The 17,515-nt window shown below is 42.2% G+C and overlaps 1 protein-coding gene across 1 annotated transcript in view; it reads right to left on the minus strand.

Annotated features, from left to right (window-relative positions):
- Positions 1-17,515, minus strand: part of LOC146822021 (cysteine-rich secretory protein 2-like) — a 106,602-nt gene that overhangs the window by 69,061 nt on the left and 20,026 nt on the right. The window contains exon 3 of the mRNA XM_085613122.1: positions 15,430-15,543. Within this exon, the coding sequence (XP_085469248.1) occupies positions 15,430-15,543 (114 nt within the window). The remainder of the gene's footprint in view (positions 1-15,429; positions 15,544-17,515) is intronic.

The following is a 17,515-nucleotide window of genomic DNA, read 5'->3' on the forward strand; positions in this document are numbered from 1 at the left end:
CACCTTTGGGTAGTCCATTGTCAACAGCTTCGAGAACTGGTCTTAATGTTCACTTTTTTCCTGTCTGATAGAGTCACTATTCTAGGATCTGTCAGAAATCTTGCTCCAATGAAGATCTGATCCCAAAAGGGGATCAATTGAGAGTTCATGAGATTTATTACACTCTGGGCACGGGTCGAGGTGGGGGAGCCACACAGGTGAAGGATAGCCCCTATAAACCTTTGGTACCTTAAAATCCCCACAATCCACGAAAAGATTGTTAACAACTCGGAACACTACTTCCTTGAAAACAAACACTCGATAGATTTGTTACGGGTGCTATGGGAGGCCTATAAGGCGGTTATGAGAGGGACGGCTCTCCCAGATTGCCAACACTAAGAGAGAGAAAAAAAAGAGCTGCTGAGACTCAAAACCAACATCTTAGACCTGGAAGGGAAACTACAAGGGGCTAGCTCCGATGAGACAAGGCGTGAACTTCGACACGAAACAAAGGCTTATTTAATGGTAGCCACGGATGCTGCCAAGGCTCAACACAGGGCGACACTCAGCAGAGTGTACAAAGTGGGCGACAAAGCAGAGAAGCTGCTTGCCTGGCTCGATCGCAGAGAGCAGGCAAACAGAGTAGTGGTGGAACTCACAACGGGGTCTGGCCAAACTATTTCAGATCTGCAAGACATTGTGAATGAGTTCCATGATCACTACTGCAGGGTATAGATGTCGCAAACGACATACATTGAAACAGAAGCACTCTCGATGTTGCAAGATATCCCCTTATCGAAGCTCTCTGATGACGTGCGCTTAGACCTAGAAAAAGACCTTGAAATCTTGGAATTAGAGAAAGCTATCCAAGACCTGCTTTCGGGCAAGGCATCAGGCCCGAATGGCCTGCCTATTGAACTGGGCAAGCTCACCCCCAGTAAACTTGCACCACATCTGATAAACATGTTCCACGGAAGTTGCGAGGCAGGATCGCACCCAGTAGATCAGAATCTGGCCACAATTGTGGTCATCCACAAGAGTAGTAAACCTAAACATCCCTGCCCCTCCTACAGACCGATCTCAGTGCTAAATGCAGAAGCCAAGATACTGGCCAAATTACTTGCCACCCGTTTGCTGCCTTTGATCACTAAGCTAGTATACCCCGATCAATCTGGCTTCATGCCAGCCAGGAATACCTCTCTTAACTTGCAAAGATTGCACGGGGTGCTCGCTCGGGCTGACACGATATGAGAAGATGCCGTTTTGGTGTCTCTTGACGCAGCCATTGTGTTCGACACAATCGAATGGCAGTACATGTTTGCTGTACTGAGGAAGATAGGGGTTGGTCCTGGCTTTCTACGCTGGATACACCTCCTGTACACGGCCTGGAGGCTCAAATTGTGGTTAACAACTGTGCATCCTCAACGTTCATGCTTGGAAGAGGCACTCAGCAGGGTTGTCCACTCTCCCCACTGCTTTTCGCCCTCATGCTAGAACCCCTGGAAATGTGGATACGGAAAGACCCGATTATTAGAGGGCTAAGATGGACTGAGAATTGGGAGGACCACATATCGCAATATGTGGATGATATTTTACTATACCTGGCTTCGCCGGCGACCTCCCTAAAGAGAGTACTGCACATATTCATAGTCTTTGCAGAATTTTCCAGCTACACTATCAATCGGTCTAAATCGGTTCTCTATGTCCTTAGTGGCCAGTCACCAATCTTACCCAAGGGGTTTACTATTTCTGAAGCCATAACGGGCTTCAAATACCTGGGGATCCACATGTCCAAAGACTCAACACTTTTTCACGATCAAAATATTCTCCCCCTCTGCAAAGACTCAGAAGCGACGTCACTCATTGGAAGAAGCTTCCACTGTCCCTGTTGGGGCATGCAGCCTTATTCAAAATGATGTCCCTTCCTTTTTTCTTTACGCCTTGCAGAATATGCCAGACTGGTGAAAGCGGATTATTTCAAATCTATTGACAGTGCCCTGAGAGAGCTCCTATGGAAGGGAAAGCCACCTCGAATATCAATGGTATGATGGGGGTATAGCCCTCCCAGACATAAAAAAATATTACTGGGCAGCACAACTCACCGCAGTAAATCACTGTACATATGGCCCACAGACTGATATGGCATTCAACATGGATAGGTGGTTACTCCCTGGTGGGAGTTTTAAGGGTGTGCTGTACGCCAACCCCTCTAAATTGAAGCTGACGGTCCCACTTGACATACCGCATGGGGTGTGGCAGACTACCACGACTAGTATGGGTTGGAATGACAAAATTACATTGGCCACCTCACTCTGGGACACAGTGCAACTAGGTAGTCTCAGATTTACCAAAGGATTTGACCAGTGGGACTTATTAGGCTTATCAACATGCGCTACAGACGACAATACCTAGGGGAGAGACCCCACCAGAGTCATCCCCTCTAGAGGATAGGATTCTGGATGGACACCTTCCCGAAAAGGCAATATCACTAAACTACAAGAAGCTTCTTAACAACATGCCTGACTCCCTCCTCCGTCTCAGAACCAAGTGGGACCATGATGTAGTGGGCTGGATGATGGGGAATGGCTAGAGGCTCTTGCCTCTCTTAGAGAAACAGCTATTTCTTCCAGGCTCAGGCTCATTTAACTTCATAGAATATACCTCTCTGGCCGACCCTAGTGAAGATGGGCTATAGGACTGATGCAGACTGTACCAGGGGATGTGGGCAGAATGGCACATTCATACACATGCTCTGGGAATGTCAAGCAATCCAGAAATACTGGGCAAGGATGAAAAGGTGTATGACAGAAGTGATGGGCGTTACGACTGATTGCAATATAAAGCTGTGTCTTTTAAATAAATGGAACCCCACTGACTTAAATACCAAAGAGAAAATATGGGTGTCTTTGGGGATGATGATTGCAAAGAGTAATATCACAACAATGTGGGGGGCGCAGGAACTGCAGTTCTTGAGACTGTGGGAAAATGATATGGGTCAATGTATGTTCACTGAAAAAACAGTATATCTCAAGAGGCTGCCCCAACAAGTGAACTCAAGTGTGGAATAAGTGGAACAGCTACAGGGGAGAGATCTGTGACCCGCCACTGTTTAGACATTGTCACGAGTCAGAATAGCATGCTACTAGCTTGTCAGGAGGTGCACTGTGTTCATCTTGTTAGCGAACTGTGTACTTAGTGGGAACACTGTTGATGGGTGAAATACAGATAGAAATGCTTGTGGAATGTATTTTGCCTGTGATACATTGTCTTTAATAAATAAGAAATGTAAAAAAAAAAGTACTCCCCAAAATGAAAAAGACGTTGGGACAAATCCTCTCTCACAATATACTTCCCAGATCAGAAAGTACTCATCATGGGGCATATCAGCAACAACCGGCGATAATTATCGCTAAACGCACTTAGTGCTAGGATAATTATCGCCGGCTAGCGTGGATTTTTATCGCTAAGATAGCGTGCTATTAGCAACGCTTATCTCAAAAGCGATAAAAATCCTAGCGCTAACTGCCAAAGTTTGGCGTTAGCTTGATGATAGGGCCTCACATACTTAGCCATGATATCCACCTTCCATAGGATATCATGGCTAAGTCAGTCCTGAAGCAGGCTTAAGGAAAGTAGAGATAACAGGGGTTATCCCTACTTTTCCTGCCGCTATGCTTCATAGCGTGGGGCTTGATGATAGGAGTTTCTCCAGTCATGTCAGGTCAGGAACGCCCACTTTGCATTTCATTAGAGATGCAAAGCTGGATGTTAAGAATTTGTGCGCTAATGCAAGATTTCACGCAATAGCGTGACCTTGCTGATTAGGCGATAAAATTATCGTTGCTTTTCGGCTGAAAACGGCCGCAAAAGCGGTGATAATTTTCTATCGCCGCCTTGTAGATATGCCCCCATGTCTGTAGCAGATTCACTATAAAAGTATGAGGATACTGACTTGTCTTTTTGTTTATAGGATTTTTCCTGCTTATTACGCTTGTAGTCAAAACCTTAGCTACCGCCTCTTCAAGCGTGGTTTAGACCTTTGCCGTAGACAGTCTTGCAGGACTAGTGCAGAATGGTATCTCAAATGCCTTGGTCCACATTCACAAAATGTCATAGCAGATACAAAGAAACAGGATATGTGTGGGGGTTCTTTTTACCTACTACATTAATGGGTGTGGCTAGAAGGCAATACGGCATCATATAGTAAATAATCCAAGCCAGAGGGATGAGAGGGCAATGCTTGAGGCTAGAGAAAGGAAGAGAGCATGGAGCCTAGAGACAGAAAGCATTACAGGGCTGCAGGGTAGAGTGCCTCACAAAAAAGTGGGGAAGGGCACTTTATTGAGCCAGGTAGGAAGCAGGGACTACTACAGGAGCAAACAACAAGGTGATGCTACAGGAGTCAGTTGGGATAGGGCCATATATGAGCTAGGACCAGGAGTGAGGGATGATCCTAATGACACTTATACTGCAAGCAGCTGAACCAAGTAAGTAGAACGTAATAAAAGCCTAGGGTGGGTGGTTTCAGCAGAAGGCTGAGGGGAGGAAAAAGATGGAAAGTGTTACATGAGCCTGGAGCAAAAAAACACCTCATCCATCATAAGAACAGGGTTTTCAGCACTTTCATGGCAATGAGAAAGGCTGCACTGTGGCCAAGGGCATAATGCTGGTTCCTGCACCCTCTGCGGTGAACGGGACCACAACTCTTCAGATGAACTTGTTTCAAACAAATGTCTTGTATAACCGTAAGATATGGGAGTCTCAGGATGCCTTCACCACTTTCTGCATGGGAGCCCCATCATGCTTTGTAACATCACTGACTGTGGGTTATTGCTACTGGCACAATGCCTACTAGGCAGGTTATCAGCTGAGGCAACGCCATCTATTTTTGGGGTCAGTTCTGCTTTGCATTGAAAGGCTCCATTTGTTTAGCATAAGCTTGTTTCTTGTGGATTTATTGATTATAATGATGGGGCATTTGTTTTTAATATGGAAGGGAATTCCATTGCTGGGGCAATTTTGTGCCACTCAAGACTTCATATAAAAGAAACGAAGCGTCAAACCTAGGCACACTGCAAACAAGGAGCACTCTGAAAACTTGCCAACCTGGTGCATTAATGTGGTAATTTCAGGGCAGGTCATATGTGAGCTGGTTTAAGCTCAGCTACAGTGAGCATGCTCATTTGGTCATGCATTTGTCCTGTCCTCTCTAATGAAATAACACTGCTGCAATAGCCCTTTAATCAATGGAATATCAGGGCATGCAGCAGGCCATTATTCATTTTTCTAAATCCCAATGATCCTGTTTGTAATAATTGAACAATTTTAACACATGCAGAAAAAAGACTGAACCCAATCACTGAAAGGCCCTGTTTATTCAGATATTAAAATCACAGAATAAAATATGTCATACTTAGCATTCCATGATTTTTAAACCTTGTGAGTTTTATAAATTGAGTGAAAATGTGTTAACATATCATTTTTTAGAATTAGTATGGACTGTCATGCAAAGATTTTAATTATTTGTGCATGAATAAATACATTTCAAATTTGAATCATGCATGTGTGTTGATGTGCGTGAGTGCATGAGTAAGGTTCTAGGGTGAGCCTCTGTGAGTGGGAGGTTATTGAGAGTGAGTGAGTGCATGAGTTTCTTGCTGCAAGTGAGCATACTGAGTTAGCTGGTGTGAGACAGTGAGTGAATGTATGAGTTAGCCTTAGTGCAGGGCCTGAGTGAGCTATTGTGAGACGTTAGTTAGTGTGACAGTGGAGAAGTGTGGCTCAATGATTAGAGCGGCAGACCCTGATGCAGAGGTCTAGCCCGGGACCAGGGTTCAATTCCCCACCTCGGCGGGTCTTGGGCTCAAAATTGCACGGACCTGATAATTCTCGCCTCGGTGCCATTCCAATCATGGAGTCCTACTCTGCAACTCTGGGCAATAGCTAGCTTAATCTCCACAACGGCCCCCACAACGCTAAGGATGCCTGGCCTCCACCTTGGGGGTGCCCAGGAGTGGACGCCTCACAGGGAAAGCCAGGATGGGTTCCACAGTGGTATTCGTACAAGCACCTTGAGACCCTTGCGGGTGAGTAGAGCGCTATACAAGTATCAATTTACAATTTTTTACAATTTTACAGTGAGTCAATGAGTGTGTGGTAATGGGTTAAAATGACTGGCAGCACAAACGCTAAGGAGGAACCAAATCCTTACATATATTAGTGGCAACGTGATTGTTTATTGGGCTGGTGTAATATTGGCAATAAAATTGCAATAGGATTATAGCACATGTATCCTGTGCTAGTTTGACAAATGCATTTCTAACAAGCATTGGATTGGCAGATCCAAAACATATGGCTTATACCTAGCTTTGCCAATGTTTTTTTCTTTGCAAAAAAGCTTTGAGACCGTCCATTTTCTCTATTTAGAAGTGTTGCAAGCATTCCTATTTTAAGCTTGTCTGTGCCATTATTTTCTCTGCCTTGCTAGGTAATTTCTATGATAGTCGCTATGGAGAATGTATGCATAATTTGTATCTGTAGGTTTACTTTTGCAGAGTTTCTTATATACAATGCAACATGAATACAGAATTGTCTGTGCTGGTTCTCCTTCTGCAACATCATAGATTGTACCTTTTCAAAGTTGAAAAGTTTCCAGTAGAACTTAACAAAGCTTGCAAGAAAAAGACATGGCAAAAGCCACAGAGTGCTATTTCATTGTTTGTGCTGCCAGTCATGATGAACAGTGGACTCAAATACATCTATGATGCATGGCAAGTCTCTGCTTTCAAACAGCTGCTTGTTTTTCTATAGAGTCCTTGTCTTGCTGGCTACATTTCCTGTTGTCACACTTGGACTATTCAAATCAAATCAAAAATCAAAAGAAGGCTTTATTCGATTGTTATATCAGACAATCATAAAAGCAAGTTAAAAATAAAAAAAATTTCACTACATACAATAATAGTTCAGTTAAGATATTAGTTAAAACACTATTAAACTAACATAGCCCTCTTTCATATAAAACAATTAAGCGGGAATATATTTCCTTTATCTCATCACTTTCCTCATACCTAACAGTCTTAAAAACACATTGCGGAAAGACAAAATGCATTTCTTCGTTACACGCAATTCAATAAGAATATTAATTAGGACGGGGTAAGCTAGCATAAGCCTCTTTCATATGGCATTAAATGAGCATACATTTCCTTTGACTCAGCACTTTCCCAAGAAAATTGCTATCCTAAAAACACTATGCTCGTTGTCCAAGTGTTGTGATGCCAAAAAACCTGGTCGACACTGTCGAAGGCCGAACCACTTTAAGACAGGTACTAAATAAATACTCCTGACGTAGGAATAAAATTTACAAAAAAGAACAACATGAATCGTGGATTGGGCAGAAGTGTTATCGCAGGGACATGGTTGGAGGTCTTGAGCCCAATTGTTCATCTTAGGATAGGTGACTAATCTGTCAAAAAATCATCCTGAATCAGGTTAAAAGGAACCTGTCATGCGCTCCTGGTACAAAGGTTAAATAGGGTTGGATGTTAAAAGAAGTTAAAATCATTTGGTTGTGCAGGACTGTGGGTTTTAATATCTCCGCTGACATTCTAATGGAGTCCAACAGCAAAATACCCTCTTTTCTTAATTTCTTCCTGGTTATTGACCGAATGGTACTAGGGTTAGTAAAATACTGTAGATAGCCCAGATCTTAAAAAGAATTACGGACATATCTTATCCATGGGATCCTCGAAGCCCTTTCTAGTTTCAGGGTATCCAAAACGATATCTCTGTTCAGTTTTGCCTCTTCTTTGCTCCAGAGCCTATGCCATAATAGCACGGGCTCAAGTTTTATTAAATCAGAGATGATGGGGAGCCCCAACTCCGCATGGCATATACAAGCTGAAGTACCATTAGGGATGGTTAGAATGTATCGTAGGAAAGAATTTTCTGCACGTTGGATAGAGAGCATGTCAGTAAACCCCCAGACTCCTGCCCCACAAACTACAGCTGAAACACACTTTGCCTCATACATAGCGATAAGCTCCACTGGTGGTCTTTTGCCCAGTTTCCTAGCAAGGGTAGTGAGGGCGGATGTAGTTTGTAGGAGTACTAATTTTTTAGCTGCAACTTTATGAGCCCAGTTATCGTTTGGGCAAACAAAATACCCAGATATGAAAAACTCTTGGCTACCCCAATCTTCTGTCCTGACACAAACATGTCTCTAGGTTTCTTGATGCCAGGGCCACAACGCATAATGAAAGTCTTGGAAGAATTTATGCTTAGACCAAGATCATTCATACATATAGAAAAACTATCAAGCACTCTTTGGAGACCTACTTGTGTGCGGGACATCAGCACTGCGTCGTCCGCAAACAAGAGTGCAGGTATTGGGCATCTGGCCACTTGAGGGGAGCAGCGGTTATCTTTAAGAAGGGCCTCCCCCAATCCATTGATATAAAGGTTAAAAGGAACGGGGCCAGGACACAGCCTTGCCTGACTCCGCTCCTGATCGGGAAAGCAGCCGAGCACTCGCCCTTCAAACCACAACGCACGCGTGCCTTGGCATCGCAATCAAAACATTTAAAAAAAAAATTATCTGAACATCAACTCCAATATCTTCTAAAATTGACCAGAGCTTGCTGTGAACCATGCAGTCAAACGCGGCTGTGAGGTCAACAAATGCTAAAAACAGGGTCACCTTCTTAGCCCTCGTGTATTTCCCCACCAGGATGGACACATTTAAACCCTGCTCCACCGTCCCCAATCCGGAACAAAAGCCGTATTGCAGGTCAGATAAAACAGAGTTCTCCTTGGCCTAATCCTGGACGCCTTCTAAAATTATTCTGCCCGCTACTTTGGTTATTGCATCTAGTAGGGATATTGGCCTGTAGCACCCTGGATCCTGTCTATCCCCCTTTTTAAAAATGGGCACAATCGTGGATTCATCCCAGGTAAGCAATGCTGCAGCTAGCAGTAAGCACCTGAACTATAGCAGAGAAGTATTTGCTTTAAACAAGTCTACAAGGCTTCCATCTGGTCCAGGAGCCTTACCACTCTTTCTAACAGAAAGTGCCTGCCCCACCTCATCCAGAGTAAATAGTAGGTCGTGATGCTGGGGTAAGGCCTCCAAAATGTAATCCTCCCATACATATTTATCCATCTCAACCGAGTTTACCTCACCATTATATACTTGTGAGAAATGGTTAATCCATTGTTCCTCACTAATTGCAATTTCGAGGGAAGGGCCATTCTCACCATGCAGGAATGGTGCCTTGACTGCTCTCCCAAATGCTGCACTGTCTTTAGCCAAAGAGGCTGTGTGTAATGCCTCCCACGCCTCCTTTTTCAGAGTGGTTTATCTGTCCCTGATTGCTCTGGCCAACCTTATCATAGTCAGATTTCTCGGGATCTAATGCAGCTCTTTTTTTAGGTGCGAATAGGCTTGAGTACACCTCGAGTCAAACCATCCCTTTGGATTCCTATTATTACTTTTCCGTCTGAGGGGGGACTCTCTTACTGCATTGGAAATCATGGAGAACGAGGCTAAGATGTGGACTGGAGCGGCTGTTTCACTCAGGCATGTCTCTATAGCAAGCTTACACTTATTCACCACTGTCGTAATTAGTGCTTCTTGATCTATCATATTCCAGCACAGGGAAAACCCATTAACACTCCCAATGGCTAGATTTTCTAACAATTGATCCTTATTGTTAGACACGTTAATTTTGCTAGAAGGTAGTTTGATAGCCAAGCATAGAGGGAAATGGTCACGAAGAGAATTGTCTGAGACATAGAAGGAGTGTAACCAGTGTGCCTGACAACTAGATATTAAAACATAATCAATAGTAGAAAAAAAACCCTCTACCATTAAATGTCCAGGGCATGGGGATGGGTGCTGGGCATAGTTCATTAACAAAGTTTAAGTCAAGGCTAAAGATTAATTCATTAAAATTCTCCCCTAAAGTTGAATGCCGGAAGTGTGAAATGCATGCCCCTTCTTCATTTAGGGCTCCGCATAAATTCTTCCCAGCATTGGCACATAGCGCGCGATTAAAATCCCCTACTAATATTAACGTCATGTCTCTTACCAAATTGCTACCCACAGATTTCAACAATTGCAACATGTTATGAACAACAGTTCCTATTTGCTCTGTAGGCATGTTAATATAAAAGTTAGTCAAGACAATAGAGTGTTTAGCGTTGATGTCCAAATTAACTGGTTGGAAATAATGTTCACTAGCAAGCATTGTTATGTTTTTTACATTCATAGTGCACGATATGTATGTGCTTATCCAACCTTACCCTTACCAAACAGACCAACAAATGCTGGGGTGTGAAACATCCTGAACCCATTTAGATGAGTGGCCTCCTTGGTCAATGTTTCTTGGCAGCACATAACCTCATACCTTGAAAGAAAATCCCACCATTGGTGGCTGCCTAATTTGGAGGAGATACCCGCAATATTCCATGAAACGATATTACAAAGGGCGGGCTTACCAGCATTCAAGAGGTTAGTAGAAGATACGATCCCGGGTGGGTCCTCAATTACATTGCTACGTGGGGAGAAGCAATTAAAGGACCATCCCCAATTACATTACTATGTGAAGAAGAAGATTCAAACTGTGGGGCTAAGTCACAAACACATTTGGACACCTAAATTTAACTTAGGGGCACAAGTTCCTTGATTTACAACTTTAAAAGAACACACCCATCCCACACATCCATGTTTCAGCTCATTGTTGCAGCTGCAGACAGGACTGGGGCTAAACGTATTAGTCCTGGACCCAGCCCAAAATGCAAGGTCTACAGGGACTTCTTGACATTGCACCAATGCCACCAGCACTGTTTCTTGTTGGGCTGTGGTAGAGCAGACAACTTGCTTATATATTTTGGTCTTTATTACTTTTGTGATCTGGCAGAGCAGACAACTATGACCTGGAATCACCTACCATGTCTCTAAGCTCAAAAAGGTGGAGAAATCACTCTGATTGTCATTAGCCATGCATCCGGCTCAGCAATTTCTGTCCTCAGGTCGAGGGTTGATGTATACAGAAAACTGATTGCTGCCTAGTGGGGATTTCCTGTGTGGAGAAGCTGCAAAACATTGCCCCACTGCCTACTAGATTGATGTCCAGAGATGAGCTTAGGCCTGTCAATGTGTGTTCCTCAAGAAGGGCCATATTGAAAGGGCTAGAGCTCAGAGAGTGATGCTCCCATAACTAAAACAATGTATTTTGAGTATTTTTGAATATTCCTTCACATTACATGTGCCACTTAAATCAGTGCTCATACCTACCCGCATCATATCAGTGTCTAGCATCTGACACCGTTTGATTCTCTCAAGTTGGATTACCCAATTCCCGACACCTGGCCAGCCTCAGAGCACAGAATTTGGCGTTTTGTTCCTTCTATTCCTTGTTGCGTCATAAGCCTCGAGCTCGTGGTTTTATGGCCCGGATGTTGTAGAGGGTAATTTCAGTGCTCGTGGAGCCTCCTATCCTACTACTTCTAGTAGCACGGTCTCCATTTAGCCTGCAGGAGGAAGGGACATCTGTGGACTATACCACAGCCACTGCCAAATTAATTAAGGATTCCTACACTTTCTGTTGAACCTAGTTGGACCTAGTATCACTCCCCTGAGCCTTAGTTACAACTTCGTCGCCACTGAGTCTGTCCTCCACTGGGAGCCTGGGCTGGGGAGGATGCATGGCATGACAACTGTGGTAGTAATATGGTTGTACAGGGGATTAAACTGAACAAGTGCCCTAAAATAAGTAGATTGACTAGAGCGACTAAAGGAGCCCCCTTTTTGCCAATAAAGTAGACTTTCCTTGAGAAAAAGGCTTGAAAGCGTGATCACTGCTCTCGCAATGAGTGAGACAAGGAGTCTGCTTTGGCAGACTACATGGTCTAGTTTCCCACTCTGCCCCTAAGGAGTAGGGGCAAATGTCCTTGTAAAGTGTGGTCATCACTCCCAGACGCACGTGGGACATGCCAGTCTGAGGCTGAAAGAATCTGTTTTGGGCCCTCCCTCAGTACCGATCCTTAATATTCATAGAAAGCATGTGGGATTTTTGACTTGGCACAAGAATGGGAAGAGGTAATCTACAAACATCCAAGGGGAAAGGAAAACCTACTAAGGCTTCAGCATCCATCAGCAGCTACCGCAGAAGCACCATGGGGGCAATTATTAGGGAGATTAGTGTGGCAGAAGAAAGGATGAACATGGTTTGTCACCAGCAAAGGAAAGATGAAGGGGCAGAAATAAATTGCATACCGAACAAACGTTGGAGTAAAATAGCACTAACTCATCTACCTCTGGACCTGTTTCATTCAAATTCTAAAGCCTATGTTTCTTGTTTACACATCAGGGAAGAACCTGAAGGATTTTAAACTCGTTTGCATCCATATACACCTCCCTAACAAATTTGATGACATATAAGTACCGCACTTGGCCCAAAAACACCTCAGTGGTTTGATAGCTCATGTTTATCAGCTTACAAAACTGTAAAGGTAGCCCTAGAAAAGCTATGTGTGAGCAATGAAGTACGAGGTTTCAGGAGATTGCATAAGGAGGTACTGGATTGTAGAAAGAGTGATATCAACGAAAAAGCTTGCAATTATTTAATGACCGCAAGCAAAAGCAGGGATAGTGGGCATTCTGGAAGATTGTCAACCCCCTCCTTTTAAAGGACTGCAGTCATTAAATGTAGATGCTTAAAGTTATCTGGATGGACCATTTTATCAAGGTCTACGCTGCATCTCATGAAGATGGGTTTAAGGGTGCCCTGGAAGATACATCTTACAACCATTTTAAACCCTCTCATTGAGGTTTCTGTGATTGTTCTTACCGTAAAAAAACACCATTGGAATAGCTCCTGGAACAAATGGCTTCCCAAACATAACATTCCTTTGTGAGCCCTGATGTTAACAAATTTTGTTAGGGCTGCCATGGCAAATGGAATCCCCCCATTCTAGTCCAAGACCACGATTATCCCAATTTGTAAATAGAAAAGGTAACAGGGGCGCTCACACCTACTATTGGTCAATCTGCTAGCTTAAATGGACTATAATGAGTTTAGAGAGAGTATTCATAGCCAGACTGGAATCTTGAGACACAGACAATTTAATTCCTCCAGAGGTCCAGCTTGACTTTTGCCAGGGGATGCAGACTTTTGAACATTATCTCAATTTATAATTATACTCTGATTAGAAAATACACAAAAGCAGAGGGAGGTGGGGTATACTTGGCATTTATAGGTCTGAACTGCACCTTTGATACAGTCAGCAGATCAAAGATCTGATTCATCATGGAGGTGAAGGAGTATGACATTTTCCAACTTTGAGCCATGCACACTGATGTCACAGCATGGGACCTGTTAAATCTGAAAAAGGGGTGCGCTAAGGCTGTGTGCTGGCAGAACTTCTATTCACACTGTGAATTAACCAGCTTGAGAAATATCTGGTGAGCATTGGGAAAGTTGTACTCCAATCTCCCAATTCCTGTCCTAAAATATGTGGATGCTTCAGTCCTATTGACTAGAACTGCCAATGGTCTCCAGAGCTTTCAGGATGGTTTACAGGTTTTCCGAGGGACCAGGATTTAACCACTAATCTAACTAAGTCATGCACAATGATATGTGGAACAAAAAACGCAAGAAAGCGTGCCTGTTATATTGACAAGACTCATGTTAGGCAGGTGCAAATCTTCACTAATCTGGTAGTCCCATTCCATTCTTCTCTTAAATGGGGTAACTTTTACACCTTATGGCATCAGCAGTTTTGTAGATCGATTGCGTCCCTTTTTAGATTTGCTTTCAAAGTGAGGAACAAGCTGATAAAAGAAAAGCTACCCACTCATATTAGTAAATGTGAATCTCTGGTATTGTAAGGAGCAGGGTTCTGGGGCACTCAGGGATTGAGCTCCTGCAGAGAGCGGAAAACAATTTTTGGAAATGGTTGCTCTCGGTTCCTGGTGGGTGGTCCACCTTTGTCTACTACAGTGAGCAGGGTCTTCCTCATCTCATGGATTAAATTAAAATCCAATCTCTTTTATTGGAGATCTCTATATGTGCTATTCAGGGGACAAACTTTTCACAAGCTATGCTAATAGAATGTTTGTCCCTGTTGTTGGGTTGCATAAAATAATTTTTTTAGATCTTGGGAGTTCCAGTGCTCTTTTCAGACCCGGAATCTATGGGGCCTAAACCAAAGAGAAGGTTAAACAGCTGTATCTCAATCATAGTGAAAATGTGAGCCCGGGGTTGTGAAAAACATCTGTGCTCTCTAACAGTGATTTACTGACATTTAAGGGACGAGAAACCTATCTCCTTTTTGTAAAAAATCCTCAGCATAGGTTTTACATGACACGTCTCAGACTGAACAACATACACCACCTTGTTTTGTTTTCTTGTACTGTCCACACCTCTAGAAACCGCACTCTATGGCAATTCAATGACCCTTCAAAGCAAAGGACATTGCTCTGTTTTTTATTTTGGCACATTATTTTCTGCTGCTTGGAAACATAATCTATTTCTGACTTTGAAGATCATTTAACATTAAACAATGCCGGTCAGAGCTGAAGGCACTAAAGCAACTTCTATCAGAAAAGTGCTATCTAGCTGCAATTAGTGTTATTCAAAGTGCTTTGGAGACAAGGAAGTTTCATGGCAAAGCAGACCACTAACAACAGGATGAACTATATTGAAACCTTAAGTTTTTTTTCCAATTGTAATATATGGTGACAAGGTTTCTACTTGAAAAGGTTTATGAATTTTTTCCTTTTTTGCATACAATATGTCAAATGATACATATTCTAATGATGAATGTATTTAATTTTGAATCTGTACTTTTATAACTTTTTAGGTCAAATAAAGATAAGAGGAGTATTTTGGGGCATTCAGTGTCTGGCGTGGGGTCTGACGACACAGGGGTAAGTAGAAGTTTGGCTTATCTACCGACATATGTTTAACCCCTGGGAACTACTTTAATTGGATAAGAAGGGCCTGAATAAGAGAAGATTTTCATTTGATAGACAATATGCTAGAGCAAAGGTTTGGCATATTTAATTCCATGTGGTGGATTTTTCACTCAATGGGAATCTTCAGACATAGAATTTGTCACTTCCACCAAATTAAATGATTTTCCATTACCCAACCAGAAATCTTTCTCTACTGGTTATGGTGTAGCTAGAACAGGTTTTGGTGTTCTCAGAATATTAGATGAACAGGCATGCATGGGTATCCACGTTCAATGTGGGATTGTATAAATGTCTAACGCTTACAATAAATATATCAAACAGCCTCCTTTAGAGATATGCACTAGGGACATTAAGAATTTCATTTGCTATAAGGTTAGAAATACTGAAGGTGAATATATTTTCCTTTACATCCATGAAATTAACATTTCATCCCTATTTGTTAATTTAAATATTGAATGTAAAATGTATCTCACTATTTTTTGCATGTCGCTGGCAGGTGGGTCAACGCTTTGCCTCAATTCATTGTGTTTGTCGCAAATCGCCTTTTGAATGCCAGCATTATCAGTTTCCAGTCCAGGAACAAAGCTCTGAAAATATAATCAATGTAAATAATTGATCTTATGCTTCCAAATAGCATGCACTGTTGAAACATGCAGTGAGAACAGCATGCATACAGTTTAGAATGCTGAGATGAGGTTTTGTCAACCACATAAAGTGTACCGAAGAAATACAGTTCCCCTTATCCAGTCCTGCATTTGTGGATATCACCAACAATAGGCATTGCAGAATGTTCCTTTGTTTGATGATGTCTGTTTGGGCTTTGACATCTTTCACAGGTTAGCCCCTTTAAAGTTCACTCACAGGTTGTGAAGACATGAGGCTCAAAATCTGGTCCAATCAAAACAAGACAATGGTGGCTTTGTGGGCATCCACTCTGTCAGTGCTACAAATCCCTTATCACGGGCAGTATTTTTTACAAAGCCTTACGTACCACATAATATGAACAGTGGTTTGCAAGCCAGTTTATAATTGGCCATAGTCCCTCATGTGAAAGATGTCTATCGATGTATATATTCACTTAAAAAACCATAGGTTTCACACATGTTATAGTTAGCTGGACATTTCACTCGTGAAAAACCATTGAAATTCCCCCGTTATAGTTAATGCAGGCAACTATAACTCACGCGACCGCAATCCTCTGCTGATGACGTCAGATATTACATTACTGATGACATATGTGTCTTTCTGAAAAAAAATATTTGTAATATATGTATAGCTAAAAATTAATGGAAGAAGACATGAGTAAATAAGTGTCTAAATACAGTGATGTAATATCTGACGTCATCAGCTGAGGATTGCGGTCGCGTGAGTTATAGTTGCCTGCACTAACTATAACGGGGGAATTTCAATGGTTTTTCACGAGTGAAATGTCCAGCTAACTATAACATGTGTGAAACCTATGGTTTTTTCAGTGAATATATATATATATATATATATATTCACTGAAAAAACCATAGGTTTCAGGGGTGTTATAGTTAGCTGGACTTTTCACTTGTACAAAACCATTGAAATTCCCCCGTTATAGTTAGTTCAGCTAACTATAACTCGCGCGCCCGCAATGCACTGCTGATGACGTCACATATTACATCACTCATGACATGGTCAGTGACATCACTCATGACATCACTGATGACATCTCAAATGACATCACTGATGACATCATCCAGTGAATGTGTGTTTTTCTGAAAATTAAATATGTTTTATATATGTATATCTCAAGGTCGATGGAAGAATAAATGGGTATATAAGTGTCTAAATGGATGATTTGTTTTTGAAAAATTGATTGTGTAACTGACTGATTAAGTGTATCATAGTGAATACATGGCTTAGTGAGTAATGTTTAAATATGTAAATATCTGTATCAGTCTCTCACTTTGTGTATAAGTGGCTGCATGGGTTGGTGAGTAGCTACATGGGTGTCTATATAGGTTATTAGTTGTTTTTTTGAGTATCAGTCTGAGTGTCTGCATGGTTCGGTGGGGGGTATTACGTAGTGCATAGTTGCATGAATGAGTGACTCACTGTTTGTATGTGTTGAAGACAGCATGTGTGCAGGACTGTATGGGTGGATGAGTGTGTGTATGGGTGTGTTAGTGAGTGAATGACTGTCTCAATAGTGTGTTTATGAGTAACTTCATATGTTTTAAACTAGTATATGTGACTATTGGTGTATATAAGTGAGTATATGTGAGAGTGAGAGATTGAAAGAGTTCCTTCATGAATAAGTATGTGTTTCTATAAGTGTTTGTTTACAAGACTAAGTATGTGTAAGTTTCCGTAGAAGTAAGTGTGGTGGTGTGCGTATAACTGTATATGCAAATAAATGTATGTTTGATTCTTTATTAGCATGAGTGACTATGTGTGTGAGTAACTCTATGGATGAGTGACATTGTGTAACAGGATATATAGGTGTATGAGTACATATGATGAGTGAATACATGTATGAGTGACTGTATAGGACTGTTGGTGAATGAGTGGATGTGTATGTGGATCTTAGAA

Source organism: Triturus cristatus, chromosome 6 (assembly GCF_964204655.1).
Source record: "Triturus cristatus chromosome 6, aTriCri1.1, whole genome shotgun sequence".
In the NCBI taxonomy this organism is placed as follows: domain Eukaryota; kingdom Metazoa; phylum Chordata; class Amphibia; order Caudata; family Salamandridae; genus Triturus; species Triturus cristatus.